Genomic DNA, 24,830 nt, shown 5'->3' on the forward strand with positions numbered 1-24,830 from the left:
AGGTAGGCTGTGTAGACTACCTTGCCCTCATCTATGGCTTTGGTAGCAGTTTCAAAGAAATCAACTAGGTTTAAGAGGAAAGATCTGCCCTTAAAGCAGAATTGGGTAGGGTCCAGTGTCTGGAGGCTCCCAATGTCTGTTTATGAGTTCAATGATAATATGCTCCATAGCTTTACAGACCAGACTAGTCAGGCTTATGGAGTGAGTTTCTGGGGTCTGTTGTGCCACCACCTTTGTGGAGTGGGACCACTGTAGCTGTATGCCATTCTTTGGGTACATATCTTGTAGTAAGGCTAAGTTTGAACAGTGACTTAATGTGAGGGTTCAGTTCTTTATGGAGCTCGTTTAACAGCCTGGGAGAGGGCAGCTTTCACCTGTGCATCTGTGATGTCAGGGAGGTTACATTCAGTTGGGATAGGCATTTGCTCCTTGGGGGGGGGGGGGGGGGGGGGGGAGTTTGCACTGAATCTGTCTGCCAGGATGTTGGCTATGTCTGTAGGTTTGGTATACTTTGTACAGTTCTGCAACAATTCAGAGCATATCTGGGAGTTTCCACCCATGTTCCTGACATAACTCAAGAAGGCCTTGCGATTATCTTCAGTGTCTAGGGCAATTTTTCAAAACGTGGCTTTGATGATTTTGAGGGATCGAAGTTTCTTGCTAATACTGATCAGAGATGCCTTCCCTTTTTTGGGATTTTGCTCTGTCATGCAGTAGCTTCCTCCTCCTGTTGTATAGCTTATTTATGGCCGGGGTCCACCAGACCGGTCTCCTGTTTTTGGAGGAGTGAGTCTTGGTTTTATTTGGGATAGCATGATCCATGCATTCCTGCAGGTGCTCATAGAATGTATTTGTAAAGGATTCTGCAGATTGGACTGTATTATCCTCTGGCCCATGGGGCTTTGAAGGATTCCACCTCACTCTTGAGAAGGGCAAAGTTGGCTTTTGAGAAATTCTTTACAGTGATTTCCTTGGCTGGGGGTGGGGACGGGATATGGATGTCCATGGCAATTTGTTTATGGTCTGATCTTACCAATGAGGGGTTTACCTCTGGTGTGGAACAGAGTCCACATGTTGGTGATGACCAGATCCAATATGTTGTTCCCTCTTGTGGGAGTGGTGACCAGTTGTTCCATTGCATTAGAGTTTATAAACTCAAGGAACCATTGGGCGAGGGTGTTTGGGCTTGAGTAGTTTTCCCAGTCAATGTTTGGGTAGTTGAAGTCACCCAATAAGTGTTTGGAGAGACCTTCATATTCTCCAGTGTTCTCAGGAATGCCAAGTCTGGTTCCTGTAATAGGGAGGGTGTTCTGTAGCAGGCTACAAACTGAAAGGCACTTGCCCGCTGTTAGTTGCACATGGATGGTTTCTGATACTTCGTGCAGTGCCACTAACCTGGAGGTGTAGGTATCTTTGATGAATATAGATAACCCCCCTCCTTTTGGGGCCGAAATGCATGGTACAAGTTATAACCTGGTAGTGCTGGGGTGCTCTCAGGAGCCTTGAACCAGGTTACTGAGGAGAGCCTCGAGTGTGCGCATCTTTAGGTTTAGACTTCTGGCATTGAGTAGCATTACCTTTAGTTTTTTTATCCTTGGGTTGTCTATGGAGGTGGGTTTGTCCTTTGAGCCTTGCCTAAAAAAATGCACTATGGGGGTGGCAAGAGCCTTGGCCAGTATACGAAACCCTAAGGGTGACAGGTGCAAGCTGTTCCTAGTGAAGCAATGTGGCTCGCCGAGCATGTCATCCCAGGCTGACAGACACTGGATCCCCTTTGAATGACACCAATACTTAGCCAATTGTTGAAACTGATCATTGTCTTTATACTGTGGCATCATTCTTGATGAGGACAAAACGCTACTCAAGGTCAGGGTCATACCAGCCTGGGCTACATGGTCAAAGAGCTCTATACCCATTTTCATGTAGTCCAGGGAGGTACGTCTCAGGTCATTCACATCAGCATGGACAATGACAGAGTCATACTTGCACTTGCTTCGGAGTGACCCGAGTGCTTGCGTTGTGGCAGATCCTGGCAACCAACAGGCAGCTTTCAGTGATCTTGTTCAGTCTGGGGAGTGGGACGTCAGTGTGCCAGACAATAGTCCCCTATAACAAGTTTATTTGGTGTGTTTGGTCTTAAGGGCTGCGACTGAGGCACTGATTTTGTGAGAGATGCGATTTGTGGGTATTGATGAGTATGTTGTGTGTGTTTATGTGTTGGGTATGCAGATGCAATAGGTCTGTGAGAGCCTGGATTTGTGGTGTGGGTGGTTACCCTTTCCTGACTGCCAGTCTTGGGTTGAGCGAGTCTAATTTGGCTGTGTAACTGCATCTCTCATGTATTAGTTTGTTGGAAGGAGGAGAGGGTTGTCTGCGTACACAAGGCAATTGTACCATTGCCTCAAAATTCCCAGATTCACCAGCTGGACTGGAGAGTAACCTTGAAACGGACCCTTGGACATACCAGATTAGTATAGGGAACTGTTTTTTTACTGATCAGATTAGGGAAGGAACCGATTTTTCACTTTATCAGGACCATTCGGGAGACTAATACGTCAAGGAGGGTGTAGTGCTTTAGTGTTTATAAGAGCTGAGCAAGTGCAGGGCTTTAGAAAGAGAATAGTGATTACTTTGAGAGTTAACAGTTCTAAGGGAAAAAGTGAAGAGCAGACTTTGTGGAGCCTGAATAGTTTAAACCTGTTTGGGCGGCGCTGCCCGACACTGCTCAGTGCGCAAAACCGCGTATAAAGAGTTGTAGGGTTTTAAGAGATCAAGGAGTTTAGAATTGACCCAAAATGGCCAATAAAACTACAGCTTCTAGGTAGTAACCACTCCTCCAGGGACAGGCAGGCTGTTCAGTGTTAACCACTCCCACTGGTGAACACAGAGACTTCCCTTTAGCCCAAGCAAGCACTGGCCTTCTAGAAAGGCACATTTTGGTGTAGTGCTCCTATAGCTAGTACTTTTTCAGATCAGAGACCATAGGATCTGAAGATAGATAGGGGTTGAAGATCTAGGACCTGATCTTAAAAGATCTTAAGTCTTCCTGCATTTGGTCAAGGGAACCAGGGAAGTGGCACTTCATAAGGGAGCACTTCCTAAGCCCTGAAGAAGCTGACATGGATGTTTTGAGCCCCTGAGAAGTCCTTCCAGAGTTTGTTGCGACGATCCACTAAAGTCCTAGGATTAAAGGTCACAATTCTTACTAGTATTCAGACCACCCCTTAAATACAGATACTCCTTGTGGTCATCTGAATTAGGGCCCTGGTGTACAAAGGCAGGCCAATGCCAGCAATATTTTCTCCCTTTTCATGTACAAACTTAAATAGAAGTTTGCAGTCTTTCCCAAAACTGCAAAAGTACCAACATGCATGTATCTTGTTTGCAAAGGTGGCAAGTAAGATCTGCAACTTTGGTGATACAGCAGAGCATTATGGGTACGGAGTACATAGAGGAAGAAAAATACCAAGTCTACCTAAGCCAAGAGGAAGGATATGGATCCAGGAGCCCATGAAAAATCGTAGCAAAACCAGGTTAGAAGTTTAATGCCTTACAAAGGCCATGCAGCTACACCTAGAATACTTAAGTCTACAGTGGTAATCAAGTCTAGTACCTCTCACTTGGTTCTGCACAGCTTTGGGTGTGCCATCAGTGACTAGAATGCCAAATGGGTGGGGGTATCATGGAGGCATGCTAATTTGCATGTCACATCGTGTGAATATTCATGCACACAAACTCCATCTTCGTAGAAATTACTTTTTTTCAGGGCCCCCCCCTGCACCCTCTTGTGGGGGTGTTGCACCCCCTGCTTCTGTACAGATGTGGATGCCTTAAGGCCAACTGAAAAGTTCCAACACTGAAGTGCTGTGCAACAGTGCTGCTACTCTTCAGGAAACATTCAGCTGTTAAAATGTAAGGGTATTCTATCAAAATATATACAAAAGGTCTGTTGATGAATTTCTTACTTCAGAGTTGTTGGGAGTACACAGGTTCTACAAGTCTACAACAGTCAATTTTATAAGCATATCTTCATGTTTCTACAGGTACTCATGAATGACGTTCCCCTACCGGCTGCAAATGAATATTCATACGGCTGCTGCCTAGTCCGGCTGGAGGTGCGTTTGGGGCAGAATGTGCTACTGCACATCCTGCGAGGTACTACACTTTTAGATTACCGCTACCTTTTCCAATGCCACTGAATAAGCCATGCTCTTGTAGAATGAGTCTTTGTGGAACTGATCACCATGGTGGGAATACCAAAAGGTAATAGCTGGAACCACAAAAATTTGACAAACTCATTCTTTGCCCTGACAAATTAAGTCATCTTTTCCCATGGCTCTGAGATTTGGATAGAACAAAAGACTTTTACTCGAGATAAACCTCAACTCTGGGCACAAAGGGATTTGTTCTTAAATGAGACTACCTCAGTGAAGACAATCCCCCCCCCAGGAGCAACAGGTCGTTTGAGGGATGTCTCTGGTGTAATACTCCCTTAAAAACAGGAGTCATTTAAAAAAAAAAAAACTTCCTTTTCGTGGAAGAGGCCAGAGAATAGCAACTCAAAATCTTAACACATGCACATGACCAGAATGAAGGATAGAAAGCAACATTGATCAACTGGTAGGTCACCCCCAAGCACTGATCCACAGCCACCCCAATGCTATGGCAAAACCAGCCTCCCCCAGCTTAAACCGGTATGAGGTTTGAATACAGACCCCAGGCCAATCTACAAGGCCCAAGAACCACAAACCAATGATAACCTAACAAAGGGGGAACATAGGGTGTGATGGCAGAGAACAGAAAACTTTGACCAAGCATCATGTCAAACATTACTTTAGCTGGTGTATTTTCTCAGTATGGAGCTAAAGGACTTCCATCTAAACTGGATATCCAAATTATAAGATTTGGTTGCAAGACATTTATCAACTAAGGAAGCATGGCTAGAGAAAAAAAAAAAAAGTGGCAGCTAAGTGGATGGGTGTTTGGTTTTGCAGATTCGTTAAAACAGTTAAGTCTCCTGAAGAAAGAGAAAATTCATCTGGGCAGGGTAACTTTGGAAAAATGTCACTCAACTCCCAAATTTTGCACCTTATTGCATCCTCTTACAGCACAAGTTTAATTTCTGCAAAAACTTTTGCTTTATAGACTGTGCATCCTATACCAGGGATATAAAACACTTGAGGCTTGCTTGTCTACAAGTTCCTGATTAGTCAACCCCGTTAATCCATTGCAACTACAGTCCAAGTTTAGCAGCAAGTTCGGCATTACAATTCCTGCACAACTCCACCCCTGAATGGCAAATTAGGACCTCTCCTGCATACAACTGCAAGTCAAAATTTAAACGCAGTTTAACATTCACAATGAAATCCACCAAGAGATCAGAGCTGCAGTAAACTGTAGGGTGATACTCAGTGACTCAACCGACCCTGCAAATACAGAATATTTTAAAATTAATCTGTCAACAGCCATGGCCAATTTTTTCAGCAACATAAAACACAAGACAAAAGGTGTAAGTATGCAACTAAGAATGTAACAATGAACCAGACGTTACATGTGGGCAGACCACAGCTTTATTTTGCAACAGTTTCAGAATCTTGTACTTTTCACTTCCACAAGTACTTTTGTAGTGCTGTGTGGCTTAGATTTACACAAGTAAAACTACATGTGGTTACATTTCCATCCGAATACATATACAGCAGAAAGTGAATAACTATCCCCACATTCAAGGGGAAATGTTCTCAAATGGTACAATAAAAATAAAAACACTTCTTCCAAGATAATTTCCCCATGCAACAGACAGAATTGTGGTTTCACAACCTGTACAAAAAGAAGCTTAATGACTCCAATGCATCTTTACAATCTTCTCAAACTGGTTACATCAGCCACTGTTGACAGCTGCAGTGGAGCTCTATGAAATATTAATCTTGTCACCTCCGCTTTCAAGTTCCGAAAGCTTCCACCCGTTTGAACTACAGAAAAAAAATAATCAGATCATGCATTTTATAAGAGAAAAAAAAACCTATTGTAATACAAATCTATTGCGCCTACCACAGAGTTCTAGGATGCCTAAAGAAAGTTGCATGTTTAATTCTCCAGAAGGTGATCAGACATTAGAGAACTTGTGCAGTTCACGAATACTAGAGGGCCTTTTTAACACCCTTACAAAAGGAGCAGTTCTGACCATCACATATGGGGTGTCAAATTAGATCTTTAGGCTGCTCCCGTTAAAGGTTGCCACATCTGCTCCGATTTAAATTAGATGTATTCATTAAAATAGTATACATCATGACACTAGCTACCTCAGACCAGTGTTACTTTAACTGCAGGAATTATCATCATCAGCCATAGCAAAGCCCCAATGCTTGGGTGACTGTCCAACTCGGTAAAAAAATAAAAAAGGGGGGGGGGTGGATGGACTGGTAAACGGTTGGATCCTGGGCTATCCAGGTGGGATCCAACGAAACCCATTGATTTCATACAAAGGCTAAATGCTCAACTCTACATACCATATGAGCCTGGGATTTAGATGTGCTTTTGACCTGTACATGCATTACTGAACAGGTTGTATACTGAAATGCTAGGCTAAGGAATGAAAAATGTAACAATGTTTTATATACTGGGTTCAAAAATGAATACTTACCATATGCTTACTTGAGACTTCTTCATGTAGTAGTGCTTTAATCAGCACACCGGCATCCTGTAAAACAAAAGCCTCTAGTTAACACCTGGTTGCTTCAACTATTTTTTTTTAAACTGAATAAGCATGCATTAAAGTAATCTATACATGCAGCTTATCAAATATCCTTACTTTTTACAAAAAAATTGTTATATTAACATGTTACACTTCACTGTTTAAGGGGTTTAATCTGTTTAAGAGTTGCATTACAACTGACAAGGGCAGGAGCATTAGTACAGTTAACTACTTTATGCTGAAAACTTTTTGATGCTATAATTTGTTTCTGTATTTTTACATTACGTAAAGCACTACATTTTTAAAAGACAAGTTTGTAGACAAGTGCTATTGAAAATTAGAGACTGAGGGTTAATGTTACCTTCAATTGCGATGAATGTTAGGGTTTACTCATCCTTTCTCCTGCGGTAATATTCCTTTAAATTTCAGTGATCTTTTCATCAAATACTGCCTGAAAGCTGACTTCAATCATTGAAAATTCAGGTCATTTCAGATATCCAGACTATAAAAGGCATTTAAGTAGTGGGGTATAGTTAAAGCATTCATATACTTTTGTATTCAAGTTGAACATTAGTGTTGATACTAACATTGCATTTTACTAATTGAACTAAAAAGGTACCATTGTTGCCCATACACCAAATACTCTGCAAACGTCCCAGTAGAATAAAACCTATTTTGGAATTCACACGAATTTGATTTTAAAGTTCACAACCACGCACCCCAAAAGGCTTAACCATAAACCCCGCAATGAGCCAGTGCATTTGAGAATAACCACGAAAGCAATTTTTATACTGAAAACCAAGCTGGATTCATAGATGAATGTAACATCCCAGCTCTTGCTCCCCTCCTCATATTTAGACTGCCAATTGTGAAGCCTACATTTTTCTAATTGTTTACACTAAGTAAACATCTGAACCCCATACATTAAACTTCACTCTTTACACTGCAATGCATATTGGCTATAATTTTGAGCTACAATACAAACTGGAATCCCAACTACATCTGAAAACCCCTAGTACTGCACTGAAATTAAACTGACAAATGCCCCCCCCCTCTCAATATTGACATAACAGTTACTAATGGACACGTTGACAAACTTCTTACCTGATTTTATTTAAATTTTTTTTAGTGTCGATCAAATCTTGAAGGCTTTTTGTCTTATCTTTTAGACAACTTTTCAAGGAACATGCACCATTTTGTATTTCATCAGCTTATCAAAACAAAAAACTTTGAAGAAATATTTAGGGTCATTTTGAATTGAAAGAAAATTCTGCAATGTTATTTTCATAAAAAAGTTACTTTATTCACAAACTGCTGCAAACGTGTTTTGACATAGGTTAAGCTACCTATTTAAAGCAGACTGACACAACTTCTATATTCCAAGGTACAGGTTTAAAGGACAATATACAAATTGAAGTTTTTATATGTACAGTAAGGAGTAGTCTCCCGTATTAGCTGCAGTTTCCCTTTTTATGTAGACCACGTCGAAATAAGCTCAATTTTCCAACTGCTTCAAAGTTGAACCCATCCATAGCCTGCCCCTCTTTTTAAAATTTTAAAAAAATTTCAAAATTACTGCTCCTACAGCATTAGCTTTACTGCTGACTATAAAAACAAAGGAGAAGATTCAACAAAAAACTTTGGGACCGCCTTAAAAACTAGAAAGCAAATTTTGTGACCAACTTGGGCCAGTAAGGGGCTAGAATAGAAGTCTTTGCAAGCTGAGTTTTAAAAGAAAACACTAAAACGGGATCAGCAGTTTGGTGCTTGCTATTTTCACTTTACAAAGGAATTTTGAGTTTTTGAATGAGGAATTTTGAAATGCAGCCTACTTGGGATTCTGCAACTACACTCAGTTTAAACCAAAACACATCAAAAATAACACCAAACCTAGTAACGTTTTAAAGCAAGCATTAAGATTTTTAAATTGGGTTTGTTTTTATAAACCAGTCCTTTAGCAGATGTTCAGCTGAAAAACCACCTAATGCTGCCCAACATGGTCAGGCACACATTAAAATGCTTTACTTTACAACAGAAAGTGGTGAGGGCAGGGGAGAAGTCCACAAAGGATTAAACATTTAGACAATTACTTGTCTGGCAGCTGCATTTCAACAGCTCTGGATAAAGTTTGGTGTTAAAAACCAGTTGTTTCCGTTCATTTATCTTCAGTATCTTCCGTATGGGTGCTCTCTGTATGCCCCCTTCACAGGTCTGGTTGGAGGTGCTTTTAACGATGGTCTGTTCCAATCATCTGGGCCTGCAAGGCAAAGTAAAGTCTAACATTAACAGCGCATCACCTACTTGATTTTAATGTACACTAAAGAATGCAGTAGTTTTAACATTTTATCTAGTCTACAGTCCGTTCCCTTGAGTGCTTCTTTGCATAGACTACTCCCTACAATGGGTCCTACAACAGAGGCATTACGTGTCAGACCAGGGCACAGTACTTACCATAATCGTATGACTCTGGTGCTTCTCCGTGGCCGTAATCATAATATTCTGTATCACTAAAAAAGAAAAAAATTATGAAATACTGCACAAAACTTCCTGCCACTTTCTTCCAAATATTGGCATGAAGACAATGTTAAACTTAAATATGGACAATGGCGGCAAAGCATGACAGCCCTATAATGGTCACACAAGTTGCGCTCTGCACCTCTCGCACCCAGAAAAAGGGTTTGCTTGATGTTCAAGACACCCATACACAGATGTTTAAGACACCCATACACAGATTTACTCCTTGAAAAGGGATTTATTACTCTTGGCAATGAGTCAGTGTTAGAGAGCAGTGCAGTCAAGCTGGGACTTGCTCAGTCTGCCTGCTTGCTCAATACACACCCTCCCATAACGGAGAAGGCCCGACTCCCATACAGTATGAGCTAAAGCTAAAAGGGTCACTGATAAAGTGTTTGCCGCCAGTGATGGGGCACGATGTTGCTTACTAAAAGCAAGTTACACTCACACTGAATAGTGGGGCATGGGATAAGTCTGCAGAACCTCCTTGCCATCATGTGCATTATCCTTTGCTTTCAGATTCCCTTATCAAAAGGAATACCTACAAGCCAAAGATAAGGTCCGTCAAGCAGACCCCAGTGATGACAATATGAATCTAGTCCATGGACTAATCCAGTTGTGTGCATGGGTACACAAACCATACATTCTATTATACTTCTGCCCACCAACACTAAATAGAATTCCATTCAAGATAAATACAAAAATCAATGTCTTTTGGCTCTTCCCGGTTAGGGGTCACCATAGCAGAGCAGTCTGCATATTTGACAGTGGAGTTTTTACCATGGTGAGTTGCCAGCACACTGCACAGCCTTCACAGAAGGAACATGCACCTACCCTGCATGTCTTTAAAACTCTATCTACTGCAGGGAGGACATACAGTCCACCGCAGCTATACACATTCACTACTGGGGAGAATTTTATTTCTGAACATCACGTGCAAGGGCAATACCACCTCAGTCAAGGAAGAAAAATGCATTAATAAGCAGGAAGCTAGGAACTTTAACTTAACTATACAAAACATATTTCAAAGCCACAAGCATTGTGGTATAAACCAACATTTTGTGCTCGGTGAAAGTACAAGACCCTTTTTAGGCAATATTTTAACCCTGATCCCTGAAGCACAGCTACCGGCTAAGCAAGACAAGTTATTGCTGATTATTATCCCTTTGAGAAGCAAAAAACACTTTTTGGTGGGCTGATTACTATAAACCACAGGAAAAGCAGCAAAAGCTACTTGTCTAGAATAGGGCATACGATTTCCAGACAGAGCTGAAGGTTGAATGGATGCCCCACAAACACTGTAGATTTAACAGGTGGATAGTAGGCTACAAAAGTCTGGCCATTACAAGCCTAGCCCAACTTGTATCTGCAAGACCTTAACCATGTCAATTATACAGGAATACTTAATCATTATGCCAACACCATCTATACAATAATGAAATGCTTGTAGCAACCATACAGCAATTTTACTCACTGCAACTTACCCTCCTTGGCTTTGACCATAATAGGAATCATAGCCTTCATAACCTTGATCTCCATACTGGTCTTCATAACCCTGCAAAATAAAAGGCATGGTTTCCCAGAGTCACTTCTCAAGACACCTAGTCCTAGTGCTAAAATTGCCAGGTCACACTACACGAGTTAAGCCACATAAGCAGGATAGCACGTGTGATGCTCTACATTAATATTTTTAACAATGAGATATTAACTACCATTTCACATAACTGATGCATTAAAATCAACTTACGTAGTCATAAGCCTCTGCAGAAGGAGCCAATGGTATTCTCTGAATTCCAGGAGCTGAACGAGCACGTGCAGCAGGGCCACCTCTTCCAGGGACAGGTGGAACTCCACGACCAACAGGAGCACCACGTGGCATCACCCCTCTAGCTGGAGCACCTCGAGGGGCACCCCGAGGTGGTGGTACACCACCACGTCCCCTGTCAAATAAAGATTAGAGAACTTTAACAACCTGCCAAGACTGGAATGATCCACAAAAATAGTAGGTCCCTGCATTAGAGCAACTGCAACTATTTACTTCCCAGTTTTCCTGACCCTAAAAGCAGACTAGGCATACAATATACAAAGCAATATGCACATCTGAGGAGAGTACACAAAGCCATCTTTATTACTTCGTAGCATAGTTGGTTCTTCACATGCTTCAAAGTATCCCTGATCACTTTTTTCACAAAGGCCTAGAAAGCATAACCAAGAACACACCATCCACACAAATATTGCGCAAATACCTTGTACCTACACTAGAAATACCCTTTTCTGCTTTAAATTCAACATCCATGCAGAAAGAGAAAATACCACAACCCTCACTTTCTATATAGCAAGATGGCAATCTTCTTCTGTCTCTGCACCTAATACAACCAATCCCAAATTACATGAGCTTTTGATATACACTAGTCAAACTAACGTATCAATACAAGTTGGCCCACGAACATTACTAGACTGATCAGAGTCAAGCTTACCTTGAAGGTGCAGGTGGTGGTGGGAGGCCTCCACGGCCTCTGACAGGACCGCCTCTGCCACGAGAAGGATCTGGGGCACCATTAAGATAAGACAACTCTAGGAACTGATCCTGGTGAAGGTCCTCAACCATATCCTAGGAAAAAGGATAACACGCTAAGCAACACTAAAATGCACGCAACACTAAAATGCACAGCCAAAAAAGACCCCATCATTTTAAAGATAAAAATGTAAAAAGTAAATTAAAACCCGAAACAATTTAGTGGCCTTTATCACTACCTAAAAAACATTTCCATGTCATTTTAAAACAAAATATGGAGTCCCATAAAACACTCATCCTTAAACTTCAGGCACACTGCCTACCAAAGGGCCAAACAGTTACCGCAAACCCGTTGTAGACCCATCAGAACTAACTCAAATTGGGTACCCAGTTGTGCACTATGTACAAAATGACCTAGTGTTTTTCCTGCACAGTGATCACAGCATGACAGATTCAGCCTTTAAATGAAATTAGAAAAAGGCAGTCACACCTGCTGAAGCACTGCCCTGAACACATTCCCTGTAAACATCTGCTGAAGCACTGTCCCCGATCACATTTCCTTAATGTTGTTTACCAAGTACCACCACAACCTCAGTACTCAGCAAAAACATGCAAGGAAAGAAATAACCCCAACAAGTTACCCACACCTTTTCACAACTTAGTTCAATACATACCGGTACAAGGAATTTCTTTACTTCTTCCATTGCATTGGACATTCGAATGTAGGATTCTATTGGTGGGCCAAACACTTCAATTAAGACGTGAAGTTCCATGTTTAGGTGAGCATATTTTGGGTCTCCTCCTTTTCGCAAGCTCTCCTCCTAAAAAGGAAACCACACAAATTGTACTATTTAACCAAACCCTCTCTCTGCAGCTGTACAGAAGTTTTGCAAACCTGGAAATATAGAACTTATGACTGCTACTGGAAGTTGCAAGTCTTTAGAGAACTATCAGAGCGCAGAAACAGTGTATTCCTACATATTAAAAGCTAAATGTAGGAAGCCACCTGTTAGGAAAATGCATAATAGCAATGTGCATGCTTAGTACATTAAAGGCTTAATTTATTCTGTTCATACTGCATGAATCTGCACAACTATTAGAAACACTTTATTCTGCTTTTGCAATGAAAATATGTTCTGCTTTTGCAATGAAAATATGTGCAGCAGCCATCAGAAACTTGAGACAGGTCTCCGCGAATTGGTGATCAATCACGTGGGCTCAGGCAAGGTAAATCTACTTTGTTTCAGATCAGGGACTAGATGTGTATTGTTTCAGATTTTTTTTTTCCCCGACTAAGAAAAATAGTACTATCTTGTCATAGATCAGGAGAAACAGAATAAGTAGACAGTCATTCTGAAGAGACAACAAAATCTGTGGTACACGTTAGAGAAAAGTTGCGTTAAAGGTAAAATAAAATGGGTAATAATTGCACAAAATACCCCAGAACCCCCGTTAACGAAGACACAAAATATATGCAGTCAACACGCCGATTAGATATTTTTCAAAATGGGTTAAAAATATGAATTTGACAGAAAATTAGAAAAATCCTCGCATATCAAACTTAACTCAAAAACAATTCCAAGTGTCAGGTAAAAAAGCAACTGCGGTCAGCATTCAGACCACAAAAGACAGTATTCCCTTAAGAAAAGGCGCAGAGGCAGTGAAAGCCTATTATAGCATCTTTACTTAAAGGAGGAATACTAATAGAATCTCCCGATTCACCATGTAACACACCATTACTTCAAGTTAAAAAAGCCAATGGAGAATGCCATATGGTCCAGGATTTGCAAGCTGTAAACGATGTGGTAATACCAAGGGCACCCATAGTGCCAGATCCACACACCCTGTTGAATGACTTAAAACCAACAAAAATATTTTTCTGTGGTAGACATTAGCAATGCATTTTTCGATACAGATACACCCTGATAGCCACTATTGGTTTGCATTTACATCTCAGGGAAAAAGATATATACACGCCTACCACAGGGATATTGTGAAAATCCAACTATATTCTCACAAGAAATGGCAAGCAACTTGGCAGGATTCAACCCACCAAGAGGTAGCCAGGTTTTACTTTATGATGACATTCTGCTGGCGGCCCCCCACCCAGCAGGATTGTAAGGAAGATACCATAGCACTTCTACGATTTTTAGCTGCTGAGGGACATAAGGTAAACAAAGAAACTGCAGCTCTGGAAAAAACAGGTTAAATACCTAGGATATGTAACATCCAAGGAAGGTAGAACATTAGATGAGGACAGAAAAGTAGCAATTTTACAAGCACCAAAACCCACTACCAAGAAGGAAATTATGTCCTGTACAACTAATTTTTGCCGAAGCTGGATTCCAAACTATGCCTTGGAATCTGCACCCTTAACTGACCTTATATACAAGACGCCTATGCAGGATTTGTTACAATGGACACCAGCGGCAAAGTCTGCCTTTAGTAAACTAAAGCAGTTAATAGCGTCCTCACTAGTTCTGGGATTGCCAAACTTATCATAAATGTTTTTTTCCAGACTATAGATTGCAAGCAGGGTTATATGACATCAGTATAACAGCATGGGGATAAGCAACACCCCATCGCTTACTATTCATCACAACTGGACTTAGTGGCACTATCCGTACCCCACCGTGTGCAAGCAGCAGTCGCAGCTGCAATGGCAGTGCAGGATTCAGCCTCAGTAGGCATCTTTCCTGCATGACTATATTGTTGAGCCAACCTCATATGACAACTGAACGATGTACAACTTTGAACCCTTCTACGCTGCTCCCAACCCCTGCAGATGGCACAGCCGACCGCTGCCTGCAGGTAATTGAGCAAAAGACCCTACCTAGAAAAGATCTCACGAATGTCCCCCTGGACAGTGCCAAGGTGACATTACGTGGATGTCTCGTGCAAAAGGGGTCCTGCAGGAAAATAGCCTCAGATACTGAGGTTGTAGAAGCAAGATCTTTACCACACTATCTGCACAGGCAGCAGAATCGATTGCCCCAACACAGGCATGTACCCTAGCAAAGGGTAAAAATGTGTAAACATCTTTACTGACAGCCGGTACGCTTTTTCCACTGTACATATGTTTGCACAAGTGGAAAAAACAGGGAATGGTAACATCTACTGGCAAACCAATCATGCACAGTTTTAGAGCTTTTAGAATCTATTCAGTTACCTCAGAAAGTGGGCATTTGTAAATGTACAGCTCACACCAAGCAACAGGATAGGATTTCAAAAGGTAATGCGAGAACTGATACAGCTGCAAAACAAGCAGCCACAAAAGTGTTTCTTTTAAATAAGGAATTGCAACCATCTGAACCCTTGGATCTAGACATGTTAAAAACGATGCAGACACTCATTACGCAAGCTGAAAAACAGCGATGGATAAAACGAGACGCAATCCTCGAAAAAGGGCTGTACATCTCTAAAGAAGAAAACAGATACTACCCTCTAATTTGTTTCGCTATGCAGCATTGAGCCATGGGCAATGCCAAGTCTCAACAGGGGGGATGGTACAGCTAGAACCAAGTGTTCACAACGTACGGATTTACAAAATTTAACAAACATCAAGCACAGGGGGCAATAAAGCCCAAGCAAGGGAGTTACCCCACACCACATTAGTTTCACACTACCTGTATGAATCATAGAATTTAACAAATGTCATACAATTGAACAAATGTGAAAATAAAAAGTACTGTCTTGTCATTATAGATATGTTTTCCAGGTGGGTGGAAGCCTTTCCAACCAAAAAATCCGGATGCAGCTACAGTGGCAAAAGTACTTGTCAAGGAAATTATTCCTAGGTTTGGCATTCCGAAAAGAATCTACAGCGACAATGGTACACATTTTGTAAATCAAATCATACAGCAGTTAAGTAAGCATTTTGGTATTTCTTTAAAAAATCATTGTGCATACCATCCACAGTCGGCAGGGCTGGTTGAAAGGCATAATGGTACATTAAAAAGCAAATTGAGAAAATTAATAGCAGAGACAGGAAAACTTTGGTTGTACTGTTTACCCCTGGCACTGTTGAGCATGAGAACTGTCCCTACAGCAAAAGGAGTGGATTGACTCCTTTTAAAAAACTATTTGGAAGAGCTTACTATACACCCCAGTGGAAACTTCATGTCAGACCAGGAAGCCGATTTTACACTAACTGAATATATGAAAAAGGTGAGTTCTAAACATCTGTTGCAGTCAAATTCTGTTTCAGATAAAAAACATCTGAAGTGGCAGTGACGCCAGGAGACTGGGTATGGATTAAAATCGTGAAGCGAAAGAACCGAGCATCGCCAAGGTGGGAAGGTCCCTACCAGGTGCTTCTTTCGACACCTACTGCAGTCAAAATAGCAGAACGGGCTTCATGGATATACCTGACACTGCAAGCTGGTAAAAAACTTTGAATTGGACAAAGATCTTACCTCTCCATCGGGACCCCAAGCACATAGCAGAACGGGCTTCATGGATACACCTGACACTGCAAGCTGGTAAAAAACTTTGAATTGGACAAAGATCTTACCTCTCCATCGGGACCCCAAGCACAAAGTCTGGCTAGATAGGGAGGGGTCAGATCAATAGGATTGATCTGTCTCAAACCCAGTGAAGAAACCATCGGTGCTGAAGGTCCTATTAGGGCAGAGAGTAAAATCATGTGTCCAAAATAAGATGATGGAATCCAGCAAGATCCAAATACACCTACTTGGAAGAACCGGAGAAAACAGAAATGCAGAACAACCGTTTCCACAAAAATATTACATGACCATCCTGTTGACTGTACTGGTGACAACCCTTTTATTGTGGCCATTTCTTTTCTCAGCCACACAAGTAGAACTAAATAAGCGTGCAGAGTGGCACCCGAACTTTAATACTTACCAAGCAATTAAATGCGTATGCTGAAACCTTCAATGTTTCGAATTGCTGGATTTGCACAGCAGTACCAACACAGCATATGGGGGGCTACCGTTAACTGCAGTTCCCCTAGGGGCTAACAAGACCTGGGAAAACTTCATGACACATCAGATGTCACATCAAAAGATAAGGTAGCATTGCACTTGTCTATTAAACAGAAAGGAACTACGTGTTTTTATAAGAATGATACAGTCAAGGTGGGTTAGAGCTATTGCAGTGTAACTGTTCCCTATAGATGCTACACTAAATCAGATAACATCAAATTCTATTGCAAAACGAGCTACGATTCATTTGTTGAACTGATGTATAGGACAATTAAGTAACGCTTAATGCTGATCTCTACAAATATAAATAGACAGAAAAGTTTCATGCAGAGCATAAAGTTACTAAAGTGGAAGATTGCTACTTTATATGTGGAAGAAAAGCATATAAATGGCTACCAGAGAATTGGTCCGGCAGTTGGTTTGGGATACCTGGTTCCGGCCATACGACACGACAGCTTTACCTCAAGGGAAAATTCGGAATGTCCGAGTAATCAAGCAGCCTGTCAATTTAGTGGGACAAATCAATACGCACTGGAAATACCATGACTTAGGCCATAGGCCCTGGAAATAACAAAGGACCATCACACATGGATCATATGGAGCAACAAAATCAATCCTGGGAACTGAGAAAAAAGCCCTAATGGAACCTTTTCTGCCCTAGAATTGGTAACCGATGAACTGACTTGCCACGAGAACAGTGGTACTTCAAAATCGCATGGCTCGTGACTTCACCCTAGTGGTGAGAGGTGGTATGTGCGCTTTAATCCAGGAGGAGTGCTGTTCACATTCCTGACCACAAACACAAGATATTGAGGTAATCCAGCAGGTGTCAGCCATGACCAAACCAGGACCAAATCCATTGACGGACTTTCCAGAAATTGTTTGGGGGGGTGGGGCAGTATCATGATTGTGTAGGGATAGCTCTACTGATGGTGTGTGGGTGCGGCTGCATCCCCTGCATAAAAGGACTAATCAAAAATTTTGTAGATATTTCAGTTTCGGAAACCTTATACCAAGATGCCGAACTGGAAGAGTTACTGAAAAATTGAAAATGCTTTCATGGGTTTAAAACTAAATGACTCTCAACTGCAAATCCTGAGTAGGAAGAGGTTAAGGGAAGAAAAAAACTGTTTTATGCTCGTTTTGAAAGTAGAATAAAAGTATTAAAGGGGGGAAATGTTAGGAAAATGCATAATAGCAATGTGCATGCTAGTCAATACATTTATTCTGTTCATCTGCACAGCTATTAGAAACTTAGTAAAAGACATTCTATTTCTGCTTATGCCACGAGAAATGTGCAGCTGCTAGAAGTCTTTATAAAGAAAATATATGTTTGAAAGCTTAATCTAGACAAAATGTATTGCATGTATTAGAATTGTACAATGGAAGAATTGAAGAGACAAGGTGGGCTAAAATAAACCCAAGGCCAGGTTGTTTCTCAAATATTTTTTCCCCAAGACAGTAATAATCTGACCATTGTCAGCAATAAGCCTGGTATTTTCTGTGTAACATACAGAAAGCTGTATCCAACTACATCAGCAGTAAATTAGTAACATTTTCTATGTGACAAAGAGAACTGTATAAGTCAGACAAACCTTGTACCTACATGCTTTGTCTCCTTGCTGCAAGTAATAGAGTGCCTTGCTTGAACCCAACGTGTATTGATATTTGAAGTTTTTCCTTTTGCAGATTGGTCCTTCGGACCGGAACCCTCTTCGCACGGGGAAGAAACCAAATCGGCTCTTCTTATATGAAAAGTCCTCCGACTGAATTGTCAAGAGGCCAACCACTTCTGATCCGTGACTGTAGGACGGGTCTCCATGAATCTGATCACGTAGGCTCAGGTAAGGTGAATCTTTTTTCTGTTTCAGATCAGGGACTAGATGTGTATTTTTTTTTTATGCATTTCTCTTACAGTCAGGGATTAAAAAAAAACTCAGATCAGGAGAAACAGAATAAGTAGGCAGTCATTCTGAAGAGACTATAGCAAAATCCGTGGCACACGTTAAAATTGAGAAGTTACGTTATCAAAGGTGAAATAAAATGGGTAATTGAACAAAAACACCCCAGAACCCACTGTTGATGAAAGACGCAAAATATATGCAGTCGCAACGTGCAGATTAGATATTTTTCAAAATGGGTTAATAAATATGAATTTGACAGAAAATTAGAAAAATCCTCGCTTACCAAACTTAACTCAAAAAACGATTCCAATGGTCAGGTAAAAAAGCAACGGCGGTTAGGAATTCCTCAAGCACACAGGTGGCTGGAGAAAGTAAACCGTAGGGACCAAAGATTCAAAAGTAATGTTTTTAGATGAGGATAATGGACGTTTGAAAGCTTAAACTATGGTCAGCACTACTTTTACAAAGCTAGAAATGTACCTTGAATCTAGACAAAACATGGAGAACTGTAATATACTGACCACCAGAAAGTTAGACAAACCTTGTACCTACATGCTTTGTCTCCTTGCTGCAAGTAATAAAGGGTGCCTTGCTTGAACCCAACATGTATTGATCTTAGAAGTTTTTTTCCCTTTTACACCACCCTTGACTTGGATCTCAAAAGGTGCTTGTCATCTGCCCTGCCAAACAGCCATGTGCTTCGGTACAACTGCACAAGGGTTATCCCCATGGCCTGTTTACGCAAGGAAATGCTAGCTACACTGTCAGAACACAACTGGCTTGAATGCAAGATGAAAAATAAAGTGTTTCTACTGTCGTGAGTCACCACACATCAAGCAAACCCATCATGATAAAATACAAATAAAATGCTATGGCACAAATAAGACATTAGCAAAACAAGAGTGAAGTTTGTCTGACCACCCTGGAGGGCTACTCCACAGTAATCCCAGCATATACAAGAGAAAAATCATGCACTACTACAGTGTTTGCCATGCATCTACAAAGGTTTCACAATGCACAGCTAGGCAGGAGTCCTGGCAGCCTCGTGAGCACTGGGTGAGGAGCACCGTCCACTGCTGTTTAAACAAGTGAACATCTCACCCAGTTGCTAGATGGTAGCAAAATGGTGTAAGTTCAGACAGAGGTACACAAGGAGCAAGTTGCCAATTCCACAAATTTAGCATGGTATGGCCAGATTACAGCCTTGGGGTGGCACAACAAACTATACAACAGATCAGGGTTGCAATTCGAAAGCAGCTTAAGAAATTACCACTACAGGCTTTCTGGATGGGAAACTGTCTTCAGAATTGCAATGTGAAGTATCCATGTACTAAGTGGGATTGCGTACCAATGGTGCATTTCTTGGAGCACTGAGCTGAGGGAGATCTGTCACATCCCCACAAGATGAGACCCCAAATCAGAGGCGAGGTGAGAACTCCAGATAAGGTAATGTGCCCATTTTTAAATTGGAGTGTAATAGCATATGCATGCAGGTTAGATGCCCTCCTTAACTGTCAAGATAGTACCAGGGATAAAAAAAGTTTAGTATTTCAATAGACCATGAACAGATAAAACTGGAAAGATGTTACAAGTGGGCAACAAAGATTAGTTTTAGCCAAAGGTTAATAGGGTCTGTTAGGCATTTGGGGCAGAGAACCAACCCATCTGGGTAGAGAAGCATCCTCAAAAACTAAACTTTAAAGAAAACTGGCGAAGCATGCTTACTTTAACTGTCAACCATGAGCACAATAAACCTAGCCTAATGAGCACTTTCATTAAGAAATTCTACTTTGTCCAGTGAAAAAAGATGCCTGGATGATGGACGCTTACACACTTTGCAAACTTAACCTGCCAAGTCTTTCACTCAATATACTTGCATTCACATATCACAGCAACAGTTTACCAAGATTCAAATTTGTCTTACCTTTCCTTTATCCCTCATGGAGCCTTTACCAAGAACAGAGATCTTTGCCCCAGTCTCTTCCTGAAGTCTCTTGATAGTATTACCTTGAGGTCCCAAGATTTTTCCCACAAAGTTGAACTACAAAAAAATTGAGCACTGAGTTATTTCCCACAAAGTGAACATTAACCCCAGTGACCAACATCCACAGTTAGTAAACTAGCAAGCCCTAATCTATAGTAGAAAATGCAACCCAAAAACGAGATTTAACTGTCCAGAAATAGTCAAGTAAAAAAAATCTTACCTTTGGATACTGCTTGACTGGGATCAAAACACGTTCCTTCAGTTTAACGTTCTTGTGTGAGAACAAATCCAGGTATGTTTCTTCATCCTCTTTTTTTGAATCACCCTTCTGTACTCTTTCAATTTCTTTAAAAAAAAAAAAGTCCATTACTACTAAAATACAATACCAAGTACTCCCCCAATATACAGAACAAATTCAAAACACCAATGATCATGAAATCAAGTGCTGTGTGAATGAATCCATGAAGATAGATGTTTCCAAGCAGTTTCCAAACTGGTAACATCTCCAAACATTCCCAGAAATCTTGAAATTTACTCCATGCAATAGCCTACTTGTGCAAACGTGGTTTAGACTGCTGCACTCCAGTGACTAGCTGGGTAAGCAAGACCTAATGTCCGTTTTATATGTCCCTCCACCTCAATGCGATTGAAAATAGGTTTATGTATCAGATACCAAATTCAACAAAAAAATAAAACTGACTTGTATTACTGTAGTCAAATATGGGTATACTTCAAATCTGGCAAAAGATGAGTGCTGTGATTAAGACTTGCTGCAAACGCTTGAGTAACTTGGAGGGGATGTGGAGTGTACAAAATCAACGAAAATAAGCTTTCCACAACAAGAAACATTTAACTAACCCCTTTCTGCACTGCAGTCTGCAAATACATTAAAATATAATACTCCCCTCTACGCAGAGGCACTAAAGGTTTTAACAAGCAACTAATTTACACACAAAAATTTTCACCTGTGTCCAAGGAAAGCGAGAGCTGTACATAGGTTGGTACTGGTCTAACCAATTACCCCATGTCAGACCCTGCACCTAGTGTTTCTACGGTAAGCACCTTAACCATCACGCCAAATTCCCACCCCCTCTCAAGGAAACTTGTTTTGCAAAAAAATGTTTACTCCATTTGGGTATTCACTGCGTGGTCGATACAGAAACTTCAATGAAACTAACTGGGATAATTTGAGGGCATCTATGCAAAGCGAGACACACTTAAGAGCTGCACCTGCACATTAGTACGGGGGGGGGGGGGCGTCCTGCGTAACTTCTATATCCCGCCAACAAAACGGCGCTTGGAAAAGGAATGACCCCTAGCCTTGCGTGGACGAGTAGCCTACGCGCTGTATACTATCCTAAACAATTTTGTCCGTTTAAACCATTCTTGATCCCTACACCGACGATTTCTGACGCCACTTAAATGTGCGGTAACTACATCAGCAGTGGTCTATGTCGGACACGGATAACCTCCGTTTGCTCTTTATCCAATCCACCTTACTAATGTAAAAGTTACAAATGGAAACCAATGTGTTTAGACTTTAAACTTAGAAAACTGTTAGAACGGAATTTGTTCTAGTACTACTTTTCTAAGCCACAAAAGGTTTACAATGATCCATTCGGTGGTAGACCACATTGTATGGGGAGCAGATGAAAAGTTTGACAAACAGCAGACATAATTACACTCACATCGGAGACAGAGCTACCCAATTCAGAACAAAAGCCAAGTCACGTTGTTGGCTGGGGCGGGGCTTACACCCAGTCGGTTCTCCAAAACTGCATATTTTCAGAAACCCCGCATCGCACGTGCAAGACAAAGCTACCCAATTCTGAACAAAGCCAACAGTCACGTTGGTTGGGGCGGGGCTTGCACCCAGTCGGTCTTCCAAAATTCTGCATCTTTTCAGAAACTCCGCATCACGCGTGCATAACGAAACGGGTAGGGTACTCTGTCTCACAACCAAGCCGTTGCAAATAACAAATAAACGAACAGAAATTTAGATTGCTGCAGATGCCTACGCGCACTAACTGCAAATCAGGGATTTAAGCAACGCTACGACACGTGGTCAACGGCGTAACGAATTTGAGAAACCGCCTCAAGCTAACGCGTACTAAAGGATAGGACGCGCCGGGACTAGTTAGATGCATAGTAGTGTCAGGTTGACGGGAGTATCGCAACTCCTATTAACCGAAAACAATGAGACGAAAAGACGCTACAGGCATTTAGCAAGGCGCGTTCGAACAAAGGCTGACAACTAGAGACATGACCCCAACCCCTTTTCAAATGGGAATGTCTAAATACTACCTGTACGCTAAACAACCAAAGCCCACAACTGTGTTGCCATTAGAACACATGGGTGACAAACAGCTAAAGGCTGCACACTTTCATTGGCTAGACCGAAATACGTCCTTGCCGTAGCATCATCCCAATGTTACATAAAGATCATCAACCAATAAACAAACTCGTTTCAACCAACCTTCTCTGAAAACTCAACAGCCTTTACCTAAACGTAAAATTCAAATGGCTAAACAATCAAGTACCCGATTACCACCCTCCATTTAACAATATGCCGACAGCTTACACAGAAATAGCGGCGCCTAAAATGGCGGCATCCTTCCACACCCATTAATTCTGTTGTTAAAACCAGGCGTATAATATAAAAATGTCTAAAAAGGCAATTATAAAACGAAGTTATGATTTAAATCCAACAGAACAAAATCTAATCCCGAGAACTGTAGCCCCAAAAGATTATCGTCGTCACACGGGGCCTACTTCGACTGAAGACGAACAATAAAAAATGCCGCACAATGCGGGATTCATCTTTTCCTTACAAAATGTTTAGAGGTTTTCCCCAGTTGCCAACTGCTCAAGACATTCGGGTCAGCTACTGCCCATTCCAAATAAACTAGAAAAAGTCATCACCGTTACCTACCAGCCGATAACAATTTCATGGCGTGCGTGAAAGAAGGATCAATGCTGTCCTTTTCAGCCATTAGCTCGGGGAGATATTTATCTTCGGATCCCATTGTTAAGTAAAAAAAAAAAATTATATCTATACTGGAGTAATAAGGAAACGGAAATAAAGCCGTCTGTTGTAATAGCTCCTGTAGAGTCTCCTCACCCAAACGTTACAAGAAACTGAAAGACTCACGCGGCTGGCAGACTCGTAATAAATTGACTACAAACCGCAGAAAACAGGAAGTGACATCAAACAATAGCTCTCAATCAATGTAAATGACAAGTTAATCTCCTCCCCTTCAACTGCAGTGCCGAAGATAATTTTTTTTATGTTTGTACCGTACTGTACGGGTTTACTATTTTAACCTGGGTCATCTTTTATATATTATTATGAAACATATGTATATTGTATAAATTTCAAAGCAAAACAAAAATCTCACAAATATAGCTAGGGTTTGGTACAAATTCTCTTTTTGTGGACGCGGATTATATTATAGAAGTATATTGTGGAGGACGTGACCGCCCACAGACCATTCGTCACCATAACTGATGGTGTGGCTCCGCCCTTTAGGTGGGTTTGGGAGTTTTTTTGGTTTGCCATTGTCTGAGAACGGAACATGTTACATGTCTAATTTCTAGAACTTTTCACAAAGTAGTAATTTTTCCCGTACGCGTCTTTCATCTCAACCCGTTTTTTTTATATGTAGTATGTGTTTCTACTCTTACTGTAATTGCGACTTTTCTATTATGCGGCCTAGTTACGCTGCCGACATACCTCTCAATTATACATATTTTGCATAATGTCCAGATTTTGCCTCATATCTTTGGTCCGTTCTTCATACATTTGTGGTTTTCTGGCAAATCAGTAAATATTGAAGTTAGAAAGTAATGGGAGACGTTTGTGTTTCAGACTTCAAAACTCTTAAGCAAAGTCATGCTAATGCAAAACCTGTTCTATTAATTTTCTAAGTTTATAAATACAATAATTAAAAACTGTCCATATTTTTGGGTCTTTGACCGCACTTTTTATGTATGGTTTTGGCCAGATTTCTTGTTCTAAGAGGGTAAGAGTTGTGGCTGCGTGGTTTCCATCTACAGCTGCACGTGTGGTAGCCGGGTTGGACGTTGTATTGTTTGGTTACTGTTGGTGGGATTGCTTGTCACTTCTTATCAACCTCTGCCTTCAAACAGTTTCATGGTGTGCCTTATCCACTTGGGATAGGTATCCTAGAACCGTAAATGAGGATGCGCTTGTTTTGAGGCGAATACTTTACGAGTGTTTGGTCCCATATTCAGTTGTCCCTTTAACCAGGAACAC

General features: G+C 41.1%; 1 protein-coding gene across 1 annotated transcript; it reads right to left on the reverse strand.

Annotated features, from left to right (window-relative positions):
- Positions 1-7,969: 7,969 nt before the first annotated feature.
- On the reverse strand, positions 7,970-23,714 carry KHDRBS1 (KH RNA binding domain containing, signal transduction associated 1). Its single transcript, XM_044082663.1, has 9 exons — positions 23,487-23,714; positions 20,775-20,899; positions 20,495-20,611; positions 12,395-12,541; positions 11,683-11,816; positions 10,953-11,145; positions 10,690-10,760; positions 9,143-9,198; positions 7,970-8,948 (listed from the first exon to the last, which is right to left on the reverse strand). The coding sequence occupies exons 1-9, from the start codon at positions 23,578-23,580 to the stop codon at positions 8,857-8,859; spliced, it is 1,029 nt and encodes a 342-aa protein (XP_043938598.1). The 5' UTR covers positions 23,581-23,714; the 3' UTR covers positions 7,970-8,856.
- Between the last annotated feature and the right edge of the window lie 1,116 nt (positions 23,715-24,830).

This window comes from Protopterus annectens, chromosome 1.part1 (assembly GCF_019279795.1).
Source record: "Protopterus annectens isolate FY-2018-M chromosome 1.part1, PAN1.0, whole genome shotgun sequence".
Lineage (NCBI taxonomy): Eukaryota > Metazoa > Chordata > Ceratodontiformes > Protopteridae > Protopterus > Protopterus annectens.